The sequence below is a fragment of the Hippoglossus stenolepis genome, chromosome 15 (assembly GCF_022539355.2).
Source record: "Hippoglossus stenolepis isolate QCI-W04-F060 chromosome 15, HSTE1.2, whole genome shotgun sequence".
Classification (NCBI taxonomy): Eukaryota; Metazoa; Chordata; class Actinopteri; order Pleuronectiformes; family Pleuronectidae; genus Hippoglossus; species Hippoglossus stenolepis.
In genome coordinates this window covers 22060923-22087909 of record NC_061497.1, presented here as the reverse complement: position 1 = coordinate 22087909, position 26987 = coordinate 22060923, and the positions used below count along the sequence as shown (strand labels likewise).

The following is a 26987-nucleotide window of genomic DNA, read 5'->3' as shown; positions in this document are numbered from 1 at the left end:
GTGCTTTTTCTGACCCCCCCCCCCTTTTTTTTTTTTGTGATCTGGCAGTCGGTTGTGTAACCCGTCACCATGGGAACAAAACAACTAAAACCTGTAGGAAATCTAAAAACAAGGACAGGCTATCGTTTTCTCCTTCCACCGGGAGAGAGAGCATCACGCTGGCTGTGTCGGGGCCATGACACGATGAAGAGCTGCTGCACAATAGACTCCTGCTGCTGCTGTTTTTATGTGGATAGTGTCACAAGGGATGAAAAATATCTTTTAGTTTCTACCTGGAAAAAAGTCTAAAAGGTCTACTCACGTCCACGAGGTTTGGTTCATTCAGGCCTCGATCACGATGCACGAGAAGGAACTTGGACCAGTAGCATCGTGGAGTAATGCTGACCCGTCCTTTCTCTCTCTCTCTCTCTCTCTCTCTCTCTGAAAGAACATTAAACCAGATGATAGAGAACCAGACGTGGCGACATCATCAACGAGTGTAAACTGATCTGTAAGGGAGACGAGGCTGCGGCCGCACTGTGCATGTGTAGTGTCATTCACACTGGGATGAGTAACAGAGGCTCCGAGCAAACACTGGAGAGCACAGAGTCCAAAACAAACCCTTCAGTTCTGTCACGTGTGCCGGGGACAGTTGCATGAATTAAGCCTTTATCTGACAGGTCTTTGGTAAAAGCTACACACACAACAACCACACACACACACACACACACACACACACACAACAACCACATACACACAACAACATGGTGAAACATGTTGTTATATCTGTACATACATCAGTGCGATAGAAGCTACCTAAAATGATGGAAACCATCTTTGAGAAAAAAACTATTTCACATGTACTTTTTATTTTGGTCCACGTCCCATCTGCTAACATGGAGGAGGTGATATTTACGATGTTTATTGCAGCCAGCCACCAGGGGGCAGTCAAGAGTCCTTGGCTTCACGTTTGGGGAGCTGTTATGTCTTCTGAGGTTATATACAGTCTATAGGTTTATAGGAAAACATATGTATTTGTTGCCAATAGATGGGGAAACTAAAATCAAAAACCTCGTTATGTGTAAAATTCATTCTTAAGATGAACCGAAGCTCAGTGTGAGTGAATAGAGATGAAGCGTGTGGGTATTTTCCAGAGTCACAGTCTGTGTAGTACAACATTCCCTCACTGCTATAAATGATTTATCTCTCAGTCCATGTCAGAATAACTTATTCTGATCCCTGAATGGATGAGAACAAAATCCAACAATGCATCTGTGCGACTGACGCAGCTTAAAAGATTTACCAGAAAGCTCACAACGGCTCGCAAACAACAACTGAGACTTGCCAGTCACATTAAAAACATGCGATGTGATAGACGCTGTTTATTCGCTGCATTTTTTTTACCAACAACAAAAACATCGATTCACGAGAATTCACGCACCTTTTACAAGTCTTCTCCAAAAAGCAGGGGCGATGAAAAGAGGCGCCGGGCGAGAGGTAAAGCAAAGCCCGGGAGCTCGCAGGTCGAGTCCCACGTGTGGAAGAGTGAACGAGTCTCCGGCTCCAAGTGTCAAGGTGCCTGGAGCCAAACACCCCGCCGCTCAGTGGTCAACAAGACAAAGATGATTGTGGTCCCACCGGGCGCCTTTCAGGTTGGAGCAGGAGGTCGCTGAGAGCGTTCAGGCCCACTAATAGCTTCTCCTGAACAAACAGGGGTTACAAAAATGTTAATACCGTGACTAAATTAAATGCACACCGGAGAGGGGGGGATGAAGAGCAGCCCCACCGGCAATGAAATTTAATGATGAGAGGCAGGGAAATCAAAAGCAGAGAGGAAGTCTTCACCCCGAACGCTGCCCCTCGGCAAATAACACGTATGTCTACAAACCAACCTTATTTCCTCATCGCGGCTTTTTCCCCCCCGCGAGCGAGAATGAGGTTTCATTTTCATTTCGCCGCTGGGAAAATGAAAAAAAAGAAAGATCATACGGATCATATTCATAGTCAAAACCTACAGAAGCTTTAGCTCATCATCCAGTTCATTCATACTGGAAATGTAATACGTTCAACAGCTGTGTGACCCCATCACGAGAATCTCACATCCTCCAGCAGCCTTTTGTTTTACTTTTCATTATTTAGCTATGAAAACTAAATTATTATAATTTGCAGCCTCTTCTGAATCGACTGAGACAGAAAATGAGAAGCTTTAGCAGCTTTGTGCGAGTGACAAAGAAGAGAATCAACGTGTTTCCAGAGAAGCAGTCGTCTCGCCGACTTGTTTTTTTTTTTTCCACCCTGATGATTAAACAGCCTTGAAGGAGTCTTTTGTTTGGACAGAAACCTGTTTGTTGCCGCGTGCGACAGAAGGAAGGAAGGAAGCAGTCGCTCCTTCAGAGAAAAAGACTTTAACAACCTGAAAATTATTCCAGCAGATCGTGGATACTTCTGATTCCATGTTGTTCAGGGACGTTACAGCATCAGGCCAGATGTTTTCGTATGACATCGACACAAATATTAACATATCCAGCACATTCAAATGAATTAGTCTATTAAACTCTGAATTTATCATCCAAAAACTATTAAAAAAACATTAATGAGGCATATTATTGCAAAGGGTGACATGTTCCTGTGTCACAATTAATGAATCCTACACCGCTCCTGCTGTAACACACTGGTGTACTGCATGGATGGATGGATGGATGGATGGATGGATGGATGGATGGATGGATGGATGGATGGATGGATGGATGGATAGATAGGACTCGAAATTAGATGATAAACTTTATTTATCCTGCTAATGAACAAACAGGATCGAATTGAATTTCAATGAAAACAAAACCAGCTTGACGGAGGAAGAAAAAGTAGATATTTGTGATTTTCTGCGAATGTATTTCCATCTTCAACAGGAGCCAATTGTCTTCTTGGGTTTCTCTCTCTTTATGGGATTTGCTGACAATAACAAAAACATACTATAATACCAGCTTCATCAATTACCAATGGGCTTGTAGTTGTCTTTCCTCCGCCTTAGTCCATTCCTCTGGGGGGGTGAAAGAAAATCAATATATCAGAGTTCACGTTCTTTCCCTGCCCTCCTTTATTTCCAGTGATGTAGCTTGTGTTTAATCTTCCCAAGGCGTTAATTGCTAATTAATGGCCAGAGCACCAGCAGGCTGAAAACATATATGGTAATAAAGAGTAGCTTAGTCTATTGTATCCTGATACAATGTGCAGAATAGCTGTATTATCCCCCCGGGTGCTATAATTAGGCCTGTGCTGCAGAATGTGGTCAAATATAATGAATAACTGCCAATGTGCGACGTGCAAATCAGCATAATGCAACGTTAATTAGACGCAGTGTTGCAATAACATCAGGAAAACAGACTTTTCCACAGTGAAATTAGAGGCAGAAACTTGAGACTCTTTGAAACGGGGATCCTTCCACATTATGTTAACTCCCGCCTGCGAACGATATACTACCAAAATAATGTGAGAGCTATCTCGTCTCTGAATTGCATGCATCAGCGTTGTCCTTGCTCCCCTCGGGGGCAAAGCCATTGACGGATCTGTCAAAATGGCGGCATAAAACGGGGGGGAAATTGAGTGTAATGCACGGCGCTCTCTCATTTTTATGGGTGTAACTTCTATATTTTCCTTCATTCAAATCAGTAACGGTCGTTTCCTCTTTTTCTGCCTCATGAATGTTCGGCATATTTCAGAAGTCGGGCTCCCGTTCATTCGCGGCGATGTCATCATTTAGATTAAAATGTCTACAATGCTCTAATAAAAAAAGCGACAAGATGAAGCTTTATTGATCGCCACGGGGGAAATTAGGTCGTTGCATCAGCAAAAGTAGAGAGATTCAGCCGCAGAGCACAGTGGAGTCAATGGATAAAAATAGAATCTGAAAACAGGCAACAAAACAGAAACACTAATGAAAACAGACAATAAAGAAATGAATTTGCTATAAATGATTAAATTACATGGATCGGCCACGTCAATAAAACAGCTAAGTAGTTTTAATGTTGCGGTTGAATCTGAAATCTGTTCACTCTGAAACATCAGGAACGTGACTTCATCTGTTGTTTCAATTATTTTCATCAGCCTCAAAAAATTATCCAATTAGCCGCGACATTAACGAGTTTCCTGCTTTAAAGCAACACCGTGTAACTTTTGCTGAGCAGCAGCGCCCTCTGCAGCCACACGTGGGGATTCATTCTGTTTCGTGTCCGAGAGATGAAGTGTTTTTTAACAAAGTATATCAATGTGTTGAGCTCTGACCGTTTAGTCCAGCTCACTGAGCTGCAACACCACTGAACGCCGGGTATTACCCATGATCCTCTGCTTCCTGACCCAGAAGAGCTGCGGCTGTAACAAATCCACCAAACTCTGTTCAGAAATCTTCATGTTTTAAAAGTTTCCGGCTGAATATTGGAGATAAACTCTGGTTATTAATAACTTCTGAGTCTTTTTAACTGATCCACAGTTCAGCTTCACTCTGTTTGTTAAGATTGACGACATGACAGCTCCCAAATGTGAAGCCAAAGCCTCTTGATCGCCACCTGGTGGCTGGCTGCAGTAAATCATACATCCTGCCTCCTCCATGGTAGTGGATGGGACATGGAAAAAACTAAAAACTCAAAGTATATGTTAATTACCTTTTTCTCAAAGATGGTTTTCTGTTATTTCATGATATGAAAACAGTTGAGATTTACTCCAAAGGCACAAGATGGCAGCGTTTGTATCCAGCGTATTTTAGCTTCCTGTCTGGATAGTGGGAGGAAGTGGAGACACGTCGTCCATCTTTGTTTGCAGTCGATGGTCCCACACTTGTCACAGGGGATCGAACCCAGTCACTAAAGTTACATAGAGCAAAGACACATGTTTGTGAACCATCACATTAGTTTTAAGTTTGTGGCAAATCCAAGTCTAAAGATAATAAACTTGTTTAACTAATAACTACTAAGAACTTACAGGTAATACACATTATACACACTAATACTGACTCGTTTACATAATTACACAAACATGGATTAATACAACAAACCTTTTCCACAGGCAAACAATGTGAATTAAATCCTAACAGTTAACAAGCCGACGGTTTTAATTCATCAGCTAATACAGTAAATCCTTGAACGCAATCCCTGTGTACAGGAAATCCTTTTGCAGCAGCTGCAGTGCAGCACTCTGAGGCTCAGTTTACCTCACACAGAGTATCCCCTATGGGAAACCCTGTTGTCTGGAGCCCTATAGATTGCGTCAGCACTCAGATCGTATTGAGGCACAGATCACGCTGCCACAAGGCATTTGCATCCTTTCATCAATAGAATCACACACACACAGCGGCTGTGGCAACAAGGCCCCATTCGGCAGCGCAGGGACACAAGGCAGGGGCCGGGCTGAAGGCTGCGCACCTAATAAACATCTGCAGCTTCACAGATCAGCTCCAGTGTGTGATTCTAGTTAGAGTTGCAGGACTCCCCCTCGCTCCTGCAGCCTCATATTCAAACAATCAGAGAAACAAATCAATCCAGTTCGGAAGCAACAACACGTCGACAGCCGATCCCACGTTGTTATAAATTTCTCGCTCCACACGATTCCACGTTTCTTTGCTGAAATTACCCAATTAAACTCTGGATTATTAGCTTTGCACCGTGCAGGTTAGCTCTCATGATCGAAACAAGGACACAGGAAGAAAGAAAGGAAGAGAAGCCGTGATGGTTTGTTTTTTATTCCTCAAAGAGTTCTGCAGTACTTCCTTTCAGCGCTGGGACTAATTGATTGGTTAGTATTTGATGTGAAACAGTAGCGCCGGTCCCTCGTCAGCTCCTGGGGAACAGTGACATAACTGATAGATTCTCAGCAGGTCTTTAATCAGAAGACCACCACATTATATCGTGGCTGCGCCGCCGCTTCCAAACAGCCTCCACTGGACCGGGCGACTGGTCATATAAATTATGGATGATTTTTATGGGTGCATATAAAGGATCAATGATGAAATGTTCCATATCCCGCTGATGGTGTCACACCAGTTATATATTCTTCCCTTTTAATCTGCAAATTATGCCTCATTAAAGCTGTCCTGTGAACGTAATGTGGAAATACACCACTGCTATCGGCCCAAATTACAAAGCGAGGCTTTAACAGAGAAAACACTCCATCTCCACTAATTGAGACTCTGTACCTTCACAAAAGTGTCTGCTCGTGTCCGACAGTTCTGGTCCAAAGGAAAAGATTGATTAAAAATTGAGGGCAGAATTAAAAAACGGTCTCGTAAACAGACAGCGAGCGCTTCACACCCAGAAAGTTACTGTAGTTTTACATGAGTTGGCCTCACTTTGCTTTTCTCCTTCCCAATTAAACTTTTGTTTTCATCCTTGAAGGTGTGAGATTGCAAAGGTTGACATAGTGATAATTAATTAACACACATAACAATCGGCAAATATGAAAATGACAAAGGGTTTGAATATATATATAGAGTGGCCTTCAAAAGCTAAAAGAAACTGCTCTCTCACCTCTCTTTGCTGCCAGTGTTGCATCTTGCATGATACAAACAGAAGAATCGCTGTTGCACGTTGTTCCCAAGCTCCGGGAGTTCAATGCACGTCATAACGTCAGGATCTTTGATTTAATAAAGAAGCAATTAGCACGTACACCTGGTTGTCATGTTTCCATCACTACCGATTAGAGCAGGATACAAACCTGTGTCTACTGCAGAGTCCTACGGGAGTGAATGCAGAGCCAGATGTTAGTGGGTGTTTGTAGCTTGTGGTGGAAAAAGATCCTGTAGAATAACTAGAAGTGTCTTTTCCTGACTGTCATTCAGAGACTGAATGTGTACTGTATGCACAGGTGATAGCAAAGTAAAAGATGAAAAGGCAATTAGTGGGAAAGGTCAAGCAATGATTGAAAGGGATAGAACATGAAGAGAGAATAAACTACTGTGGATGGATGATGTGGGTCTTCATCCACCTTGTCCTTGGGGGGGGCCTCCATGGGTGATGAGCCCTTGGGACGGAGGGGACAGACAAATGCACTGAAGGACAAAGTCGTCCACTTTCTGAGACGGTGCTGACTTGCAATTTTCAATTAGCCCGAAACAGAAATACCACAAAAGTTATTAACGTCAAACTTTCTGCATAATTCAAGAGCTGAAGCCGCACAACCCGTCAACTTCTACCTGATCAAGTTTGAGAGCGGAGATGTAGCCTTTGAATCTGCTTCCTGTCTGAAGTAAATTAATTATAGCATCTGCCTTTTTCTTTATGTGGGTTTGGCAGCTCATTGCTTTTGTTTACCTGTCAAATCTGTGGATATATATGAACTGAAAAGACCAACTCAAGGCCAATTAAGTTATTAAAAAATAAATGTGTTCTGGTTTACGCATAAATGTGACGAATGACAAAAACATCTAAAGAAAACAAACAAGTAGAGACAAACGACTTCAGACGTTGCTTTTTTTTAATTGCATCTCAATTTTTAAAGGCGGCTCATGAACGTTCCATGATGTGACCACCGAGGATCCAGGCAGCACATGTGCTTCAATCTTTAAGGTTTCAGTCCGTTGGTGGAAACAGTAAATGTGGTTTGATTCTCCAGGTCACAGAACTCTGGGTGCAGCAAAAAAAAACAAAAACAAAGTCATTCCAATAAAGATGTCAGGCAACAATTGGCCCTTTTCCATCTCTTGGCGAGCAGCCGCCATCTGATCTGTCACCGCGTGCGGCGTGAGTCTGCAAACAGCGAGCACAGCGAGGGGAGCTGGTTCCCTCGCTGAGATGTTGGGGGTGTGCAGCCTGTCGCCTTTCAGCTCTTCATCCAACACCTCACTGTGGCTGCTCCCTCCTGTTCACCACTCCCTGCAATATCACAGATTCATCCTCCATAAGTAAAACGCCAAAGACCGTTGTCTTTATAATAGAATCATAATAATAATCCATTTTATCTATATAGTGCTGTTAACCATCCTCAAAGACTAGAACTACAAAATACACATCATTAATCACCGTCCTGTTGTGTAGATGCATTTTGAATTGTCTGTGATTACGACGTGATAAAAGCCGACGTGTGTTTCAACAGATAAATGCTTTTACTGTGAAGCCGCAGCAGAAGGACATGTTGTGTTTGTGTTACCGCTGATGTCGCTGCAGACACACCTAGTTCATAATACTGCAAAAAATGTAAATACTGCAATACTTTCATCAGTGTCCCATCGGCTTGTGTTACATCAATTTGAAATGAAGTCTTTGAAATGGGCTCATTCAGTTGCCTCATATCTCGTTTCGGCTATTTCACATTTGTTAAATCAGATTGTAGCGTGTTGGACGTGGGTCCACTGGACTTAATGTAGTTAAACATATAGCGAAGAGCCTATAGAATGACTGATGTACTCCACTTAACTCTGAAATCATCAAAGTGATTGGATCTCATGCAAACACACGGGCTGGACAGATCTTCCCCGGTGAGGCCGAGCCTTTCCCTGTAATTACCTTATGCATATAGATGGCTAACCGGTCAAATACGAAGCCACACGCGGCGACCATGTTCGAGATAACCCAGCTGCCGTCCATCTCTGAAGGTAATCCACATCTGACTGACGTGGAAATAGACGTTCCTTGGAGAGAGGAGCGAAAATAGAACTCGCTGCACCAAGTGCTAATACGTCCTTCATCCTCGGGCTAACGTATCTTCTCATCTGCGCCTTGTGTTGCATTCGGAGCTAATTGAATGATAATGCGAAACCATTTTAAAGATGAGGCGACATTTGCTTGTGCATCCACGCAACTCAGCCAAAGTGCAGCGAGGGACGGAGGACTCCAGAGTTAAAAGTCGACAGGAGAAAGTGCATTAAGGGTGTTTGAGTGTTCTCACGGAGTAATACCGAGCCGCGCTGTGTGTTTAGCCGAGTGAATTGAATCGAGGTATTATTTGACCATTTCAAATGTAATAGCGGTATACTCAGGGCAGAGTAAAAGAAGGGAGGTAAGATGAAGATCGATAGGGCAGAACGCGCTCTGTTACATTAGCGATGCTGCGAGGATGCTCTATTTCTCTCTAACAATTTCTCCTGACCTTTTACTTGAAGAGATATTCATGCACTCCTCTCTCTCAAGATCAAATGTCTGCCCTCCTCACAACATCCTCTCCATTTCCCCTTGAGTTGGCAGCCAGCTTTTTGCATAAGACAGCCTTTGTATGGTTAGCAAGGCGCAGAGTGGAGTATCTTAACAAGGCTTTTTAGCTTTAGTCTGCTGAATGCCTTCGAGATTTTCAGGGGCACAGCAGATACAGATTCCAAGTCCTTTCAAATTTGAATGCCTAGAATATGCAGCATACCTGGTGGAGACAAATAATGTGGTGGTTTGAGTGTAACAGGATGTAGAACACTAACAAACATTATCCCCTGGTTATAGAGTTGTTTGCAGATATGAACTATGGAAAATTGGGTTCGGACGTTTTATGGCGTTTATTCTTGTGGAGTTGGTGCGAGTCAGACTCGTTCACAACAACAGGAGAACATCTGGAACATCCGGGAGAGGGGCGGAGCCTGGGTAGAGCGAGGGAGGCAGGACATGACGTATAAATTCTACTGTGGAAATCATCAACACTCGTCCATTATCACCAAAACCTCTGGACATCGTCTTGTCGTTTTTTTTAAGTTGACGTCTTCCTCAGCTTCTTCTTCTGCCCTGTCAACACTAAGACTAACTTTTCCCTGTGCCTTTGAGCTTCTTGGTTTCATGTGTAGGAACAATTCAATCACAGCTTACTTACTAACGTACTGTGCATGTCCACTGTTGCTTTGGGTAATGAACACAACAACAACCAGTTTCTCTACGTTTGGTTCGCACTGTTACGTCAAATCACAAGTTAGCAGCTTGAGGAATCGTCGATGTAGACTCTAACGCCGCCTACTGGCCCCGTGGGCTTGTTTTAAGGTTTGTAGTTGTTTTGTGTTCTTGTCCGAACGGAGATATTTTGTAAAACAAAGGTTGTGTGGACGAAGATGAATCTGCAGTTGTGTAGATAAGGCCTATGTGAATGGCTCCAACGTCATCAACATGCCCCCTTGTGAATTTTCTGGACATTTTCCTGCTTCGTCCTCCCACTCAGAGCTTTTCCTCACATTTCATGAGGGGCCTGGCAGGAATCCACAGCAATTGACTGGGACCTCTGGAAACATTTCAGGTGAAGGTCTGGACTTCAGCGCACGTCTGTGAGCAGCTCATGTTTGTCAGGATCTTTTTCCAGACATGTCTCTCCCAGGACTTTCGCCCCACCAGTATAGTAGGGCCCGGGGCTGTATTCAGACTCTGGGATTTCCGTTTCCGCTCAAGTTAAGAGTTTTAATGTCCTGCTCTTTCTTCCACTCTTCACATTTTTGTTGCAGGAAAAACTCTTGTGCTTCATCTTCTCAGACTCATTTTCTATCCAGGATCGAGTTCTAAAACCCAAAAAGCTGGAATAAGTGGATTGATTGATTGAATTCTCCGACGGGATAAATCAGCAGCGTTTGGTTTTGCATCACTACCCTTTCTCCCTCATCTTAAATTGTCTATCTTTGCAGCCTGTTATTGGCATAACAGCAGATGTGAAACCACAGCGCTTCAGCCTCAAAGTGGCCCAATGCTTTCATTAATTGACATCACACAAAGTAATCTAATGAATAGAAAGTGCCCTCAGACCATAGACACCCCCCCACCCCCACCCCCAACTCGCTCACACATGCACACAGAGCAGATGTTTCACGTAATGGGAGCACAACAGGAAGAGAATTCAATTCAATTTGGCCTGAGGTCTAATAGGACATCAAGTGGAAGAGGAAGGCGATAGGGTTTCACACTGGAAGCCCATCTGTGTCCATGCCCCCCACGCCCTTTAAAACCACCTACCCAGTGATGTTGTTAGTCTGAAAGGAGGCAAGAGCACCCTGATGCATCGTGGGCTATAATCACCTTCTCGAATGACACCGCGACGCCCCGGAGGTTGAGAGCAAGGGGCAGGGATTTGTGTTGTTTGATGGCATTCAGCGAGTGCATTGTTACTGTACAGTTTTATTGCATTTAAAGGGGATTAGGAGACGCCTGGGCGGTGGTCAGGTGACCTTCAGGCCTGACAGCAGAGTATCCGTGTCACCGCGGGTTCACAGTTCTTAGCGTTTTGCCAGAGGCAACAAACCATTGTGCTTTTGGCACAAGATACACTCTCAATACACTTGAGCAATGTTCCCTCTTCCAGCAGCAGCAGCCTCGGCCTCCGATCAGCCACTGACCTGTTACGCTGCTGCGTGAGGGAGCGCTCTGTGTTTTATGCTAATTTATTTCATCTTATTCAACATGCAATGAAAGAATTCACACGTAGATCACGAGTGCTTCATGTAACACGCAGGCCCAACAGAATATATACATATATGTATAGTTTGCATTATTATTGTAATAAAAAAAACGAACGCTACATTTCTGGACTGCAGGAGTTTTCTGTTTAAAGCACATTCGTCACGTGGAAGGTGAGAAAAATCAATGTTTTCACTGCAGATGAAGAAGAAATGGGTCTTTCCCTCCTCGGAGAAAATGGTCCAAAGTATGAAGCCACTTAGATCATGAAAAGAAAAAGTGATTGTGGAAATAACCTTGGAAATTTGTTTCGTAAGAAATCGATATTTACTGTTTAATCATGTGGAAATGTTCTCATAAAGGGTCAGAGCCAGAGTCAGAAACACGACGCAAAGACACATCTGTACGACCACCGCACTATAAATACTTTTAATAGTATTTGTATTATATATCTTAGTATTACATTTCTGTGTTTTTCCTCATTCTTGGGGTCATTGGTTCCGAACTCCTTCCTCCCAGCTCCTCTTAACCTGTTTGAGCGAATCCCACAGATGGATTTTATTGCACCGATGATGCAAACAGTTGAATATCGTGTCGTCTTTGGTTTTCCACATGCTCGGATAATGTCGGCAGACTGTTGGGAGTCACAATTGTACGTTTAGAATTTTTCCTGATGTGGCCCGACAGCCTCCCTGTGCTCAGATCAACAGATGCAGGAGAGCGAGAGAGAGACGCAGTCAGACGGAAACTCCTTTAAAAACGAAATAACCATTAAAACACCGGAGCAAGCTGGATACCATTTTGTTTTGGGGCTGTTTGGCCAGCAGCAGGTGCTTGTGGAACACATGGAGACACATTCCTTTAAGTGCCTTGCTCAAGGCCACCTCGACAGTAGTATCGGAGGCAGGGGAGGATGATGCACATTAACTTTTAAAAGTCCCCGCAGATCCTTGGATTCAAGGTTTCTCGGAGCTCTAGGCTTCTGCTGCCTCCAGACACGGTGAGGTAGATGGAGCAAAGTGGTGGGTGACGCTGTTCCAATACCTACTTACTTTTTAATCACGGGGTTAAAATCCTATTGAGCTTTAAAGAGTGGAGCGGAAAAACATGCTTCTTGGTTTTCACATAGGCAGACGTATGTATTGTTATATGTGAGACACATATTAGATTCTTTGTTAAGGCTAGCGTTGGTGGAACAGTCTCAAAATACCGTCCATCGAGGAGGTTCTGTTGTCGTCTGCGTCTGTTTAGCGATTTTCAGAAATATAAAGACAATGTCTGCACAATTGGGTCCAGACTTTCTTCGTTTGTCACATGTTCGAAACATCGTAAGTCGGACATTATCCAGACTTTCCACTAGGGGGCTGCTTGGAGAAACTCCGGAGAATGTCCGCAACCTTTGCGTTCTCACACACAGCCCCTCCGGATAATTTCGGAGATTGTGCGGAGTTCAGTTCATGTCTGAAAGCAACTTTTGTTTAATAGTTTGTTAGTTTGCTAGTTTGCAGAATAACTTAAAAAAAGGTTTAAACTGATTTCTTTGAAACTTAGTGGAAAACTTTCACCAATTTCCCAGGGAATAAGTTACGTGATGGATCCTGATGAAAAAGAATCTCCCGTATTTAGACGACTGATATCTAAGAGTGTGGTTTGAATTTGGTGCAGCTTGATTGACTTCTCATGTTGAATGTTGGAGGTAAAACATACAGTTGGTCTCCGGAGTGTGAAGCGTTCTGGTCGAGCAGACCTCAAGGAAGTTTGTGTGCCCGCTGCACATATTTGTCGCTTTTAAATTTGATCAAGACGAGAGCAGCTCCTCTCTTCTAAACACGTGCACGCATTCCAACGTGCACACATTCCTGCGAGGTAGAGAGCGTTCGATAAAGACTAGACGGCCTCTAAGTAGCTCCTCTCATCATTATAGTTCCTGCAGCCTTCTCTATGGCTACGACTGCTCATTTGTAAGTGCGGGATGTTTCCCCGGCTGCGGCTTCATCTTTTGTTGCACCCACTGTTTGCCATTCAGTTTATGGGGCCCACACACACACACACACACACACAACTGCACACACACACACAACCATGAATCCCTCTCTCTTTTATTATGGGAATTCCAGGCACATGTGAGTGGAGCAGGGAGGCAGTCCAGATCCCCCTCCCCCTCCAGCTGGTATCCCCTCATTCTCATGGATTTCTCAGGGGGCTAAAGCAGACGAAAAGAAGGGGGAGAAAGAGGAGGAGGGGAAGAAGGAGGAGGAGGAGGAGGAGGAGGAGGAGGAGGAGGAGAAGGGGAAAGAGAGCTGGGCTAATTCATCAATAATCTTTACCTAATCCCTCCCTCTCCCCTTCTCCCTCTCACTTACTCTCTCTCTCTCTCGCTCGCTCGCTCCCTGCCTGGAGGCATTCAAGCAATACATCCATCCCCCGCCCCACCTCACACACACACACACACACACACACACACACACACACACACACACACACACACAAACACACAGCCCTTATACTCACTTGCATGCACACACACATTTGAGTCTGCCCGAACACGTCCAGAGAGAGAGAGGATGAATCGGGCTGCAGAGTGTTATTTCTTTCACCTCCGCCTCTGTGTGTGTGTGTCGGTGTGTGTGTGTGTGTGTGGTGTAAGTCTAGTCCTCTGAGGGTTGTGTGTCTTAGCTCTGACCGGGAGCTAAAATGGTGATTATAGACTAGAGACTAGGTGTGGCAAGATGGGGCGGCGTCAAAGGCTTTGTCTGTAGTTCCCGTACAGCCCACCAACCGGGAGGAGGCTCTGCCTGTCTATCAAGAGCCTGTCCCGGAGCCTCGCTCAGTCTGGGATTGAAAGAGCCGCTGCAGCGTGGGGCTGAACCACGCTCTCAAAACCAAGACTCAAGCCACGGGGAATTAGACAAGCACAAGTTCAAGAAGCCCAGAACCTTTGTAGCCCGGCTTCAAGAACATGACCAAGTGAAGAACCCCGCCGGAGCATATTGCTGTTCTTCTTCTTCTTTTTCTTTTTTCTTTTTTTTTACCCTCCCACCCTCATTTATTCTTCTTTTGCAACACATGGCAGAGATTTTCTCGAGAGGAGCCCAAAAGAAGAGGACAAAGTTCTGTGGAGCGCCCGCTGAGGAGCGAGCCCAACGGAGGAGGCTTTCTCTTGAGGGGGAATTAATAAGATCCCCTTGATTTTTTTTTTTTCTTCTTCTTCTTCTTCTTCACATTTAAAGAATGAGATCTCAATGATAAAACCATTTGGAATATGGGACTTTTAATATTTGCTTTGGACCATGGGGACAGGCAACTATGTGTTTGTGCTCAGCTCTGGGTCATTTTGATAAGTATGTCACATTTACTCTGCTTGTTCTTTAATGACTTTTAATTAGCTCTGGCGTTGTTGCTTGTTTTTATTTAAAGTTTAAGTGCGAGTTTGACTCTTTGCTGGTTTTTTAAAGTAATTGTGTGGGTTTTAGATCAAATGGGTGAAAAGCTGTGATCGTACGAGTTGTTATCTCCCAGAGAAACATCACACACCTTGTTGATGTTGATTCACTGGACGACCTCTGACCTGGATGCTTGACATGTATTGGCCTGTTATCATCTGATTAGTGTGTGTTGACCTCACGCTCCTCTTTCCCCTGCAGCTGTCTGAGTAGTGACTTCCTGCTTTTATCTCATTCATTGTTTCCGTCTCCTCTTTGCATCTTTTACTCTCCAACAAACTTTAACCCTTGTTTTTTAAGAGTGATAAAAGTTTTTTTTTAAAGTTGTGTTTAAAAGTTTAACCTCTCTTCTTCTTCTTCTTTCTGTCTTCGCAGCCCTCGCAGGTAAAATCTTTCCAACCACCTCGAATGCCCTCCTCAGCTCCTCGGCGATGACAGCCAGCCCTTCACCCCCCAACGTGTACCTTCCCGCCAACTTCAAGATGTCCAATGCACAACTGGCTTTCTTTTTACGAGAGGTCGAGATCACAGGACAAACGGTTGGCGGCGGCGGCGGCGGTAGGAGCAGCAGTAGCCCCAGCGCTGGACACCCGCTGCAGCGAGCTGAGAGTTTTGTGGTTTTCCAGACAAAAGACCTCCCTGCCATCAACATAAGCTTTGGGCCTTACGCCAGAGACCAGGCCCTCACCAAGGAGTTGCTCCAGCCAGCTAGTCCTCTGGATATCCCCGGGCAGCTAACGGTCAACTGGAAGGTGCGGGCCTTCATTGTCCAGGCCCGGGTCTTCTCCAACAACCCCACGGTCCAGGTGTTTTTCTACATCGCTGGCCGCGACTGGGATGACTTCAAGGCTCAGGACAAGATGCCCTGCGTCCGTCTGCACGCCTTCCGGGATGTCCGTGAAATTAAAACCTCCTGCCGCATGAAAGGCAACCTGGCGCAGTGCTTGGCGCAGCTGGATCTGCCTCCGTCCTGGTTTAACACCAACGTGGCCCCACTGGGCAGGAGGAAGGGCTCTGGTGACGGGCTCCTGGACGGGCTCACCAGTGAGACCCTCCAGGCTGAGCTCTACTACACTCTCCATGAGCCCAATCTGGAAGGGGAGTGCAGTGAGGGTTCAGGTCACAGGGGTGGTGGGGCTTCCAGGGGAGAACCTCTGTCACAGCACCCCCTGCTGCGCATTGGGAGCATCAGCCTGTACCAGGCCAGTCAGGAGCAGCTGCTGGTGGACAAGCAGCTGGACAAAAACATGTTCCTCAGGCTGCCCGAGAAGCCCCTGAAACCCGGAGAGACCCTCAAGATCTTCCTCTACTTGATGCCCAACTCCACTGTGGAGCAGTTCAGCCTCAAGTAAGTCTTTAAATTTAAAATGCACAGTCTGAGAGCTGCTCCCAAAGTGACTCTGCCTGAATGTCACATTTAATGTGTTTATATTCACACGTTCACCCATCGGAGGAGAAAAAAAATCTGATCAAGCTGTTCACTTGCACAGCAGAAGCTCATCCTGAGTTTTCCTGCTTCCATGGAATCATGTACACAAGAATTATTGCTTAATAGATTATTTTTGCAGCTTCCTGGTCGACGCCAACATGAGTCATGTCTCTCCAGTCGTAAACTACAGTCTTATGTCTCTCTTTATAATTATGCTCACACATAATCGTCTGCAATTTGCCCAAGGTTTACGCTTAAGGCGGTGAGGCTGCGTGTAAACAAAGCGATGCAGTCTGAATGCTGCATCGTGTGAAGTCCCCAGTTGACAGGCTTATAGGAAATATAGGATTTACACATACAAATAGCTCACAATTAATGGAATAATTATCACAGCACTTCTCATTAGAGCCTCTATCTCCAGCCAGGTTCAAGGCAGCGTAATTAGATAAAGGTTATTACATAATAACAAAATTAATTGTGGGATTTAATGCTGTTATAAGATCATAGCGTGCACGTTAATTGTGGCCAATGGTACGTAATTCCACTTCATGCAATGTTCTGTGATCGAGCACACGAGTGGCAGCGTCATTTATGTTAATTTTAGGCCAAATGAGCATGTAATCACGTATTTCATCCTTCTCGTTCATTTCTCCTTCACCGAAGCCAAGCGGCGTGCCAGGAGTAATTAAAGTCAGGTGAGATAAAGAGGAGGCGACGGGGTTAAAGTGTGGCAGCACTGTGGCGTTCACCTCCTGAAGTGGAGGCGGAACAACTGACAGATTTATTCTTTTCCTCCCAGGACGGGATTGTGTGAATAATTTCCAGGGAAGTGCTGCTCAAAGCAGTTTGTGTTCCAAAGCCCCAGACCTGTGTTTGACCAGGTAATGCTCGTGGATCAGTCACAGTCGCGTTTCATGCTCGTGCACTTTTACTGCACTGGAGAAAAAAAAGCTAAATCCTCAAATATAGGGGGGAAAATGTTATCATAGATTTTTTAACACATATATATATATTTAATAGGTAATGTAGTTGTGCCTACAGCAACACACGTCCTGGTTCCCCATCTTTAAATAATATAGAGTAGCTGGTGCTCATTATCTAAGATACAAGGAAACTTAACCTGTACAGTAATGATATTATCATCACGTATCATGTCACTTAAATCAATTAAATCTATATTTTTCATACTAATCAAGATAAAATATGTAACAGATATCGATTGAAATGTCCAAAAAACGACTAAACCCATGTTACATATCTGTTGAATGGGACGTTTCATGTGAGTCGCCTTGTAACTGCAACACATCCGTTTGTGCTCGAACTTCAGACGACGTACGATGAAGGAGAAACACACAGTTAGCCACGTAGCCAATTAGCTCTGTTCTCCTTCCGCCGTTTGTAATGGTCACTCCTGATGGATTATTCATCGGCCTTTTGCTGCTGTGAGCCCACGCTGCTTCATGACGTCATCGCACCAGGTCTTTTGTTGTCGTTTTGGATTCCGATTGTTCAATTATTAACTATAATTAGCACTCGCTGTATTAAAAAGAATTCTGTATAGATGACATGTAAGGAATCATATAAATGGCAAATGCATGGAGTTTAATGTCATGTTGCTCATGAATCCATGTGTAATGTCTTGGCATTTTTATTAGCATATAAATGGCAAATGCCCAGAAAAGTACATATATATACAAAACTTTATCCAGGGATCGTTGTGTAAATCATCTTGTGGCATTTGATACAGTTTTAAAAAGTTCTCAAAAGCATGAAAGGGCCTAATAAGATAAGTTAAGATAAGTTAAGATAAGATAAGATTGTCCTTTATTGCTCGTCCTGTGGGGAAAGAGTGAAATAAACTCACTAAATGTAATAAACAAGTAAAAACACAGGGATCATGCAAGTTTCCATCAAGTCTTGCGAACAGGAAATCATGAGTGGCAGCCATCTTTGAATTTCAGCTTCACATTTCCCCCGTCTCCTCTGATCAATGTACCGTTTTGTAGTTTCTGACATTGGACCGTTTCAGAACCATCTGGTGCAATAAATAATATTTTCCTAAGTTTGACCCTCTCTGTCTGAGGAGCTGAGGGAACGCGAGGCTCATCACGGCGCTGCGCTCTCTGCACCCCCTCCTCGGTTGTCAATGCAATATTCAGGGTTAGAGAATAAATGATTATTTGCACTTGACAAAGCTCGAGGATGGAAAGTGAGTTCTGTCTCGCTGCTTGTGGGCGTGAAGGCGGCAGGAAGAATAGAATACGGGAGGAATCCATTACCAGCTCAGTCAGTAACCTGATGATGAAACGCACTGTAAATATGACGGGTGTAATCTTTACAGAATCTCTGGAAGACTTGCAGAGTATTAATTAAGGTTCAATAACTCATTACGGGCTCTGAAGGAAAGTGGTTCATTAAAAGTGATTCTCTCTACTGTAAAGCCTTTGACTGATTATCACACAAACAGATAAAACACGTGTGTGGAGCCTTTTTGAATGTGAGCGACTACGTCACTGTTTTTTTTACAAATCTCCATCGCTCCTTCAACGCTGCACTTTGTCCCCAGTAGCAGAAGGTGCATGTTCAACCCGGTGGTCACATGGTTTCTTGGATTTCGAAGGGTTTCTAATCTGAAATTAGTTTAAGAATTAAGCTTTTGGGGGGGTTTTAAAGAATTTAAATGTACCCTAGCAGTCCTTCTTCTTCTACCAGAGAACATGACCCTTCCTTATCAAAGTCCCAGCCCCCAGGAATCCCAAGCATTTGTCTTCACACTCTCCGAGCAGCATTTACACTCACAACCCCCCCCTCTGTGAAATGTACAGTAGCATCTGGTGTCAGTCATAACATTGTCCTGCAAAACCCAGCGTCTCTGACTGTGCTTCACTCTAACACCTTCATGGAAGATCTCGACGACAATGGTCTGATTCAATCACAGAATCCAGTGTGTGGCGGTGTGACAAAGTTGCAGGGAGGGTTTGTAGAACAAGGCTTCGCCGCGTCCCCCAGCCTCTTGAAACATTTAGCTGACCATGTTAGCATCCGTGCAGCGCCGCAGTTCTCAGGCAGCCGGCGTCTGTGAGCCCCTCGCAGGGATGCAAGTGAGCAGTGATAGAACACAAGACTTTAAAAAGAGAAGGGGGCCGGGAGAAGAAAGCACAGCCTGCGCCTCCTGAGCGACTCCACTCAATAGGGTGTGAACTCAACAGTTCTGGAAGACGACTGTCGAGTCGTCCGTGCTCGTCGAGGAGGATTATTAAAGATGCAATGAGAAGCGTCTTTAAAGATAAATCAGAGGGGCCTCCTCCTCGTTCTCCTCTGACTCTCCCCGCGCCTCCGTCATTCCCTCCAGTTTTCCTCCTCTCAGTCATGGTGCTTTGAAGATGTTTGACTTGTTATTGTCGACGCTGGGAACTCGGAGGCCAGAGCTCGGCCGCTTCTGGAATCTGCCCTCGTTTTTCTACCGCGGCTGCAGTGACGCTGTCGGAAATGAGCGTTGTGTGTGTGTGTGGGACGGGGAGTAGTGATGTGTCAAATTTAGTTACCACGGTCATACAATAATAATACGCAGCCGTTTTTTGGACTCTTCTCCGCTCGTCCTGGTGCAGACTCGTACTGCTTCTCTGGAGGAGTTTCCTTTGCATTTAAATGTCCTTTAATTGGCTGCGATATTTTCTACTCGTATATCGATGAACAACAACAGCAGTGACGTCATCGCTCCACAGTTCTCATTATCACGCACGTGGATTAAATTCAGTTTCTTCACTGGACACACTAATGTGATATCTGAGAAGTGAGGTATTAAACTGACACTAAGGCCAACTGCTAAAATATAAAGAATATGTAACATAGTATAGAATAATAAAGGGCAACAGTTATATTATAAGGTACTGTCATGTACGGTAAATTGTCCTTCCACGGAAAATACTATCATTATAAGAACCAGCTTCAGATACTGGTTCACATTTCCAGTATCTTTTATTTTATCCAGCTCTGACCTGAGGTTTGCACAATCACTGACATGGTGACACAACCACACACACAGGGGGCATGCTAACGCTACACAGGCCCTGACCGAAACACGACCCCTCCTGCTGTGAGGTTGACGGAGAGCAAACCACTGCACCACCGCGCCGCTTCCCGTTGCTTAATTTACGATAATGTGATGTGCGGTGTCGCTTGTAGTGAGAGAATTATCACCCAACTCTGCAGATTTATGATTTTTTTTTTTTGCTCATTGTGTCAGTTTTCTGGGCCACAAACTCTGCTCCCGCCGACCAGACATTCACATCCTCACATACAGTTTTTTATAAAACCTTCTGGAAGATGTTTGGAGTCCAGTGCAGATCTGAAAGCAGCTCATGAAACATTGGAAATCAGTCATATCTCCAAAACATACGATTCTTCTTCTGGTTGTTACAGCGTCAATGATAATTTCACAAATTCCCCTCTATATGCAAAGCTATGGCCAATAATCTTTTCTATTCTGATGTCTACACAGTAATTTCTCATTAGTGAGCATCAATTGTCTGGATGCATGAATTAAACCCTTGTATCCAGATGTTCTCCGTACTGTGTGATAAGTCCGCACGTCCCCATGCACTGTCCAAAGATTTCTGATGGGCTGTTAGCCCACCTGGGTCGAACACAGAGCTGAAGCTGGTCAAAGAAAGTCCGACGTGAGGAGCGTGGGGAGCGATACTGACTGGAACGGCAGAAATGACACAACAGGTCGTTTTAAATGAGCTAAAATCTGAAGCGCCTGCTGCTTTACAATCTGACACACCATTAATAAGTCACTGGCTATAGCATGTGGGTTATCATACAGCAAGAGCCTTTTACCCTTGTGTCTGTTTGCTGTCTGTGAGCGGTCGTACTCGACATCACAGCTAAATGTTTGTTACCGACACAAAGCTCAAACCTTTAGGCTGCTCCCTCTAATGAAATCATAATTATTTTCTCTAGAACTCACCTTGCTTTGCCAAAGAGCTGCAGCTGGTGAACAGCCAGAAATATTGTCCCCTGTTTTATTCATGGGGGCGACTTGGTTGCAGAATATCAAAGGCTCGAGTAAGTAGCTTAACCTCAATGAGACTTTAAACTGCGGCGAGGTCACTGCATGCATGTGGATGGAGTCGATATTGAGCTGCCAATTTAGATTTTGGCGACTCGCTGACATTTTCGCTGAAGTAAACACCGCATGTCTCAGTGCACACACACGAGCTGTGTTCATATTATCCTAATCTGCGCGCACGGTGCAAGCCTCTTGGAAACAGTGCAGTGCTCCGGAGCCCTGGGTATGACATGCAGTATTCAAATGCCCTGGCTCCAAATATAAAGGCTCGAGGAGAGAAAGGCGCAGTGGAAGCCAGGGAGAGTGACCCACATTCAGTTCAGTAGAGGCTTCATCCCCGGCAGCGAGACGGTTGCTCGCGCCTCGTAGGGAACATCGCCACTTCCTGACCTCAGCCTCTGCTTCCTGCCAGCTCTGCCGTCCCTCTCTCTCCGCTCGGCGTCCCGCGTCTCATTGTCACAGTCGGTGTCGGCTCCTCTCCTCCCGACGCTTTGATGGGAAATGTCAGCACCTCTCGCCTCGGAGTGTGCACGCGTTCAGATCGTATGACTCGGGAAGTGATGCCTCCGCCACGGGCCGTCTTGTCAGGACGCATCGGGCGACACGGAGAAACGCTGCTTATCCACAACTCATCTCTGATGGAAGAGGAAGAGGTCAGCAGCGTGTCGCCCGCCTCAAAGTGCTTCCACTTTCCCGATGACAAAATAAAACACAGACTCTCCATTAGGGCCGTAGAGGAACGCAGCACCATTACTGCCCTTTTGACGTCTTTGCAAAGTCCTGCGAGCAACCAATCAGGAATCAGTCTCAGCTGTCAATCATGACGCTTTCACTGCGTTTTTTAAATCCTCAAACAACTAATGACAGCTGAACAACATCTACTAACATGGAGGAGGCTCGGTTCATGACCTGTAGATAACCCAGTGCTGAGCTTCCTGTGAAGTCATTCAGCCTCGTTCTTAATCGTGCATAGACCAGCTTTATTTACGTTATTCTAGTGTATGTGTTAAACCCATATCTGCCGAGGACTTGCTGATATGCACTTTGTGTCTTATACTCTGTGTTTAAAGCGTTTTCAGACAAACAAACTGTGACCAGAGCTCATTTTAATTAGTTACACATTCTATCTGACTCAACCCACGGCCGCGGAGTTCACCCGGGTCAAGCGTTCACTTCTAAACTCATTAGGAACTTACACACATTCTGTTAATGCTTCTCCCACCATACTGGAAATATGACTGTTTGCATAATTCACTTTTGTTTACATGGTGAAGTATCACGTCCGAGTTCATTAACCTCTTCAACCCTGTGTTTCTCATTAGTTAAAAGGCCTAATCTCCACAACTCCACACACAAAACACTGAAGCTCCTGAAACACGTCATCACAATTTCCACCATTTAGCTTCAGGTATTTTGCTGTTGCGTCGAGTTTGAGGTAGCGACTATCAAACCGCCGGATATACCGATGTTAACTAACCATGTGGGAGGATGTTTCTGTTTCCTGTAAACAGGTTAACTTTTCAAGTGTTTAACTGTGGACCTGAAAGGGGCCGAGGCTGTTTGAGACAGAGGCTGAAAAGAGGAGCTGCATCAATAGGCATTTTAAGGGAGAGTGATTTCTAAAACCTTTTAAAAATAATAACACTAATTCCACCTGAATATGATCAGAAATGTGTCTCCTTGCCCAGAGCCAGAGACGCTAATGCAAGCAAAGCTTCTGAAGGAACCAAATATCAATCTGAATAATACAAACTGTGATAATGATTCCTAAGAGCAGCTGAAAACCATGTGACCAGAGCTTTTTTCACCCATTAACCACTTCATCCAACTTGACTGAAGTCTTTCTGACAGCGTTAATTGTGCTGGACCTTTGTGATGCGCTCTGACGTGAGATTTTAAAACCTCATGTCGGGAGAGAAAACCGCACAATTTCCTCGCTATCAGTTATTTACATTGCTAGTTCTCAGCATGCGGCCATTTCTGATGCCTAAATTGCTTTTTATTAATCCATTTTAATTAATGTAATGTAAAATACCAGTGAGTGGTCTTAATTCAAGCTCTCTGCTCGGTTCCTCTGCATCGGTTTTAACGCCTTTATCAAGAGTTAGTCCGCAGATTAGCAATGAAAGCTCTGCCTCTGCAGAAATGTATATCATTATTTTTGGCCATTAGATTGCATTAGTCTAATGGAAGCTGTAATCTTAGAGGTGAGGTGCAGCATACAAATCTTCACCTCGCATTTCCATTTCATTATCAACTCCTTAGCTTGAATATTTCATGCAGTATAGTCGCTTATGGACGCGCTCATATTAGCCTCATGCTTTGGGAAATCAGTTGATCAGAAAGCCTGTTTGTCTGACGGGTGGATAAACACAGACCTGGGCTCCTTCTCTGCTTTTCCACCTTTTCCAATGAATATTTGAATATCTCCTGATCCTCCTGCAGAGTGTTAGTTTATCGAAAGTGCCCGAGAGACAAATTGACAAAGGCTCAGAGCTCCTCATTTCCTCGGTGTGCAAGTTAATCAAACAAGTCGTCCTCGGGTATAGCAAGAGTGTTTCTTTCTTTCTTTTTTTTATTTGAGTCCACAGGCTCACGATAAATGTTTTCATCTTTCGTAAATTATTTTTTCCCGAGCTCCCAAACAAAACTGCTTTTAAATCTTGCCATCGCCAAATGTGTTTGTTCTCTTCCCTCTCATGTGGACAGGTTTATGTTCGGCCTCAGCTTCCCAGAAAATGCCTTCGATTGTGCTGCAGTTTAAGCAGTGAAATACCGTGACACCTCTCCAGGAATGGAGATGTATTCTGTGCGCTGCTGTTTGCTGCAGTCTCGCAGCGTACTGTATTTATGATCGCACCGGAGCCCACGTTCTCCTTGACGTCTTTGTCTTGATTGTGGGTTATATTAAAAAAGTCCTGATGACGGTCTCATAGATCTGAGAACGTCTTCATTAGAATTCGTGGCCCCAGAACAAAAAGGTCACTCTTCTATTGAAAATCATGTGTTGCATCATAAGAACATTACTTATTACTTGTGACTGGTCAAGACTAAATAATTATGTTTCTTAGAATTTATAACCGAGTCACCGTGACGTCACCCACTGGTTTGTGAGCGGCCATTTTGAAGCCTCGAGCGTTGCATTTTGTCCAGCGCCATCTTGGTTAGTTGAAAACAGAGCCATTTATGGAGGAGCAGGGGGTGGAGCCTGACTGAGAGCTCCACCCACCTACACCTGTGACCTGCACCCATTGGACGCTACCAGCTGTCACTCACATGGTATCTGTGCCACCAATGCATACAGGGATTTATTGTCTGTTTGCTAAATGGGATCATAATTTTCAAAATGACCATCATGCAAGACTTTAAACTAGAGATTGAGACTTAAACTCCTTAGGAAAATGTTTACTGACGTTATAAATCAAGTGAGGAGTCATTTTCTCATAGACTTCTATAGAAATGTGGTTTATTAACTGTTAAATGAAATGTGTGCATTGCTGTGATATGATCTAGAAACACAGCTGATGTAAATACAATCAGGAAATCACTCAAGATTTCAGCTCATCCAGGAAAAACCATTAGTACTCTGTGGTCGTGGCTCCATTATGAGAAACACTGGATGTAAACTCCAAATGAGAAACTCTCTGTGGGCAGATGAGTCAAAAGATTAACTTAAAAAAAAAAAAGCAAACAGAGCATTTAATACTCAAATAGCCACAAACGTCCCTGATTAACTGCAGCTCCGCGAGTCGTCCAAATTACCCCTCACATCTGGGAGAGGCTGATTAATTTATCAAGAAGCGTTTTGGCGGCTGCTTGTAATCAGTTATTGGATTTAAGGACGCGTTGCTTCTTCTTCTTCTTCTTTTTTTAATACAAATCGTTTGTTGCACGGCTTTAAAGAAAATAAACGGCTGACAGAATTGAGAAATGTGGAGATTCAGACGTGGGTAATGTTTCGCAGGTCGTGAGGCTTCTGCCCCCCCCGACGGTTATCACATATCTCAGTCAGCTTCAAATTCCTGTCTCCCCCCCCGACGCCTCCTCCATTAGATCATTTTTTCCACTTGCACAAAGCCGCCCTCGTCCAATACACATAAATTCACGTGGTTATCTGCAAAACCTTTAGGGGGTTTAGGGGACAAGACCGAGATAAGCCACATTTCCCACCGCAGGCCGCCACCATTTACCTTTCCCTCCCTCTTTCATGTTGTCACAGGCGGAAATTGGTGAGGTTTTATTACTATCTTCTCCTCCATCCGTTCCTCCCGTCTCCATTTTATATATATATATTTTTTTATGAACAGTTTTGCCAAACCAATCTGTCGTAATAGACACGGCTCTATCCAGCGTGAAGGATCGCACTGCCCAGTAGGCCACAGTTTCAAAGGAGGCAGTGGTGTGGAGAAGTTGCATCTTTCCACTACAACCAACTTTAGGTTTTAATGATGTACTCTGTGCCCTGAGTGACTGCTGCTTCCCGATACTTGTTATTTGCAATAAAGCCTAAAAAATCAAACACTGTGCTCCAAGATCAAGAGAATCCTTCGGTCCCGAGAGCGAGACCCTGCGGGGTCGTACACGGTGGGAGTCAGTTCTCGAGACACGGAGTAATTTTTGGATTCAAGCAAACAAAGCTTCTGTTTTTCTATTGATCTGAAAACAAGAAAAAGTTCCCTGGATTTTCCTCCTGTCTCAGGCTGTTGAGTCGCTTGTGTTCACTGTAAACACTGGAAAGTTGGAAGTCACAACACAGTGCAGAGTCGGTCACGAGGGTTCGTTCACGAAGCCAAAGAGCACTTCTGCTCCGCGCTGACAGAAATGCACCGTGGCAGCGTTTCTCTGCTGCATAATGGGAGTAATGGTCAGATAATGCACTGAGAGCCCGGCAGCTGATCTCAATGGGAGGAATTCAGATAAAGACAGGATTGGGTTAATGCATATTCATAAAACGCTGCAGCCCTCCAGGACAGATAATCTAATAATTGTCAGTGGATGAATTGGTTTTTTCTGCTTCCTTCTGCAGGGCTGCACAATCTGCATGAGGAACCTCGTCACGTTTTCTTTTTTCTTTGCTTCTTCTTTTCTTGCGTCTTGTTCTCCACTGGCTTTCAGCTCGGCCCCTTGCTCGCCCATGTGCCTTATTGTTCAGGTTTTCTGGCGTATAAGTGGCCAATACTGAACTGAAATGATCATTTTCTTTCTCAGTGATGTACAATAGCTTTTTCTTCTACGTCGTAGCACATGAAACTTCTTGGCTTCAAGTGGCGTTTTCGGCCCAGTTGGCACGTTCAGACACTTCGGATCCATCTTAAGGAGGATTTTTAATGAAGGTCTACAGTAATTATCAAAGCAACCTCTGGCAGGGCAGGACTCTGCTGGACTTCACCCATCACTCTATAACACGTCCCAGGTGGACTCACCCTGCTGCTCCGAGGATGGACTAACCTTTGCTGCAGGAGCTGCGGGGCTGTGGAGTCGTAAAAAGTTCCCACTGTGCGCTCACTGCTTTAGATGTTAAATCACACGTTGATGTTTCTTAGGTTGAAGAATGTACCGGTAGCTAATTGCTGTTGGAGTTTATGGTGCTCTTTTTTTATCACTTCTGTTATATGACAACCTGGAAACCAAAGTTGAATTAGCACCTTTGAAATTATTTTTAACAATATTTCTTTATTCTTTTCCACTTGCATTGACATCTTAATGAAAATGTTACTTGTCTGGGCCGAGGG

At 44.5% G+C, this 26987-nt stretch overlaps 1 protein-coding gene across 2 annotated transcripts in view; it reads left to right on the top strand.

Moving 5' to 3' along the window:
* The window catches only part of tmem132e (transmembrane protein 132E), a 334649-nt gene that overhangs the window by 212398 nt on the left and 95264 nt on the right, over positions 1–26987 (top strand). Inside the window, exons 1-2 of one of the 2 annotated variants that reach the window (XM_035179083.2) lie at positions 14130–14650; positions 15128–16100. In XM_035179083.2, the coding sequence (XP_035034974.2) occupies positions 14572–14650; positions 15128–16100 (1052 nt within the window). In that variant the 5' untranslated portion in view covers positions 14130–14571. Of the gene's footprint in view, positions 1–14129; positions 14651–15127; positions 16101–26987 lie in introns of those variants that run through there. The other variant, XM_035179084.2, reaches the window with a different exon arrangement.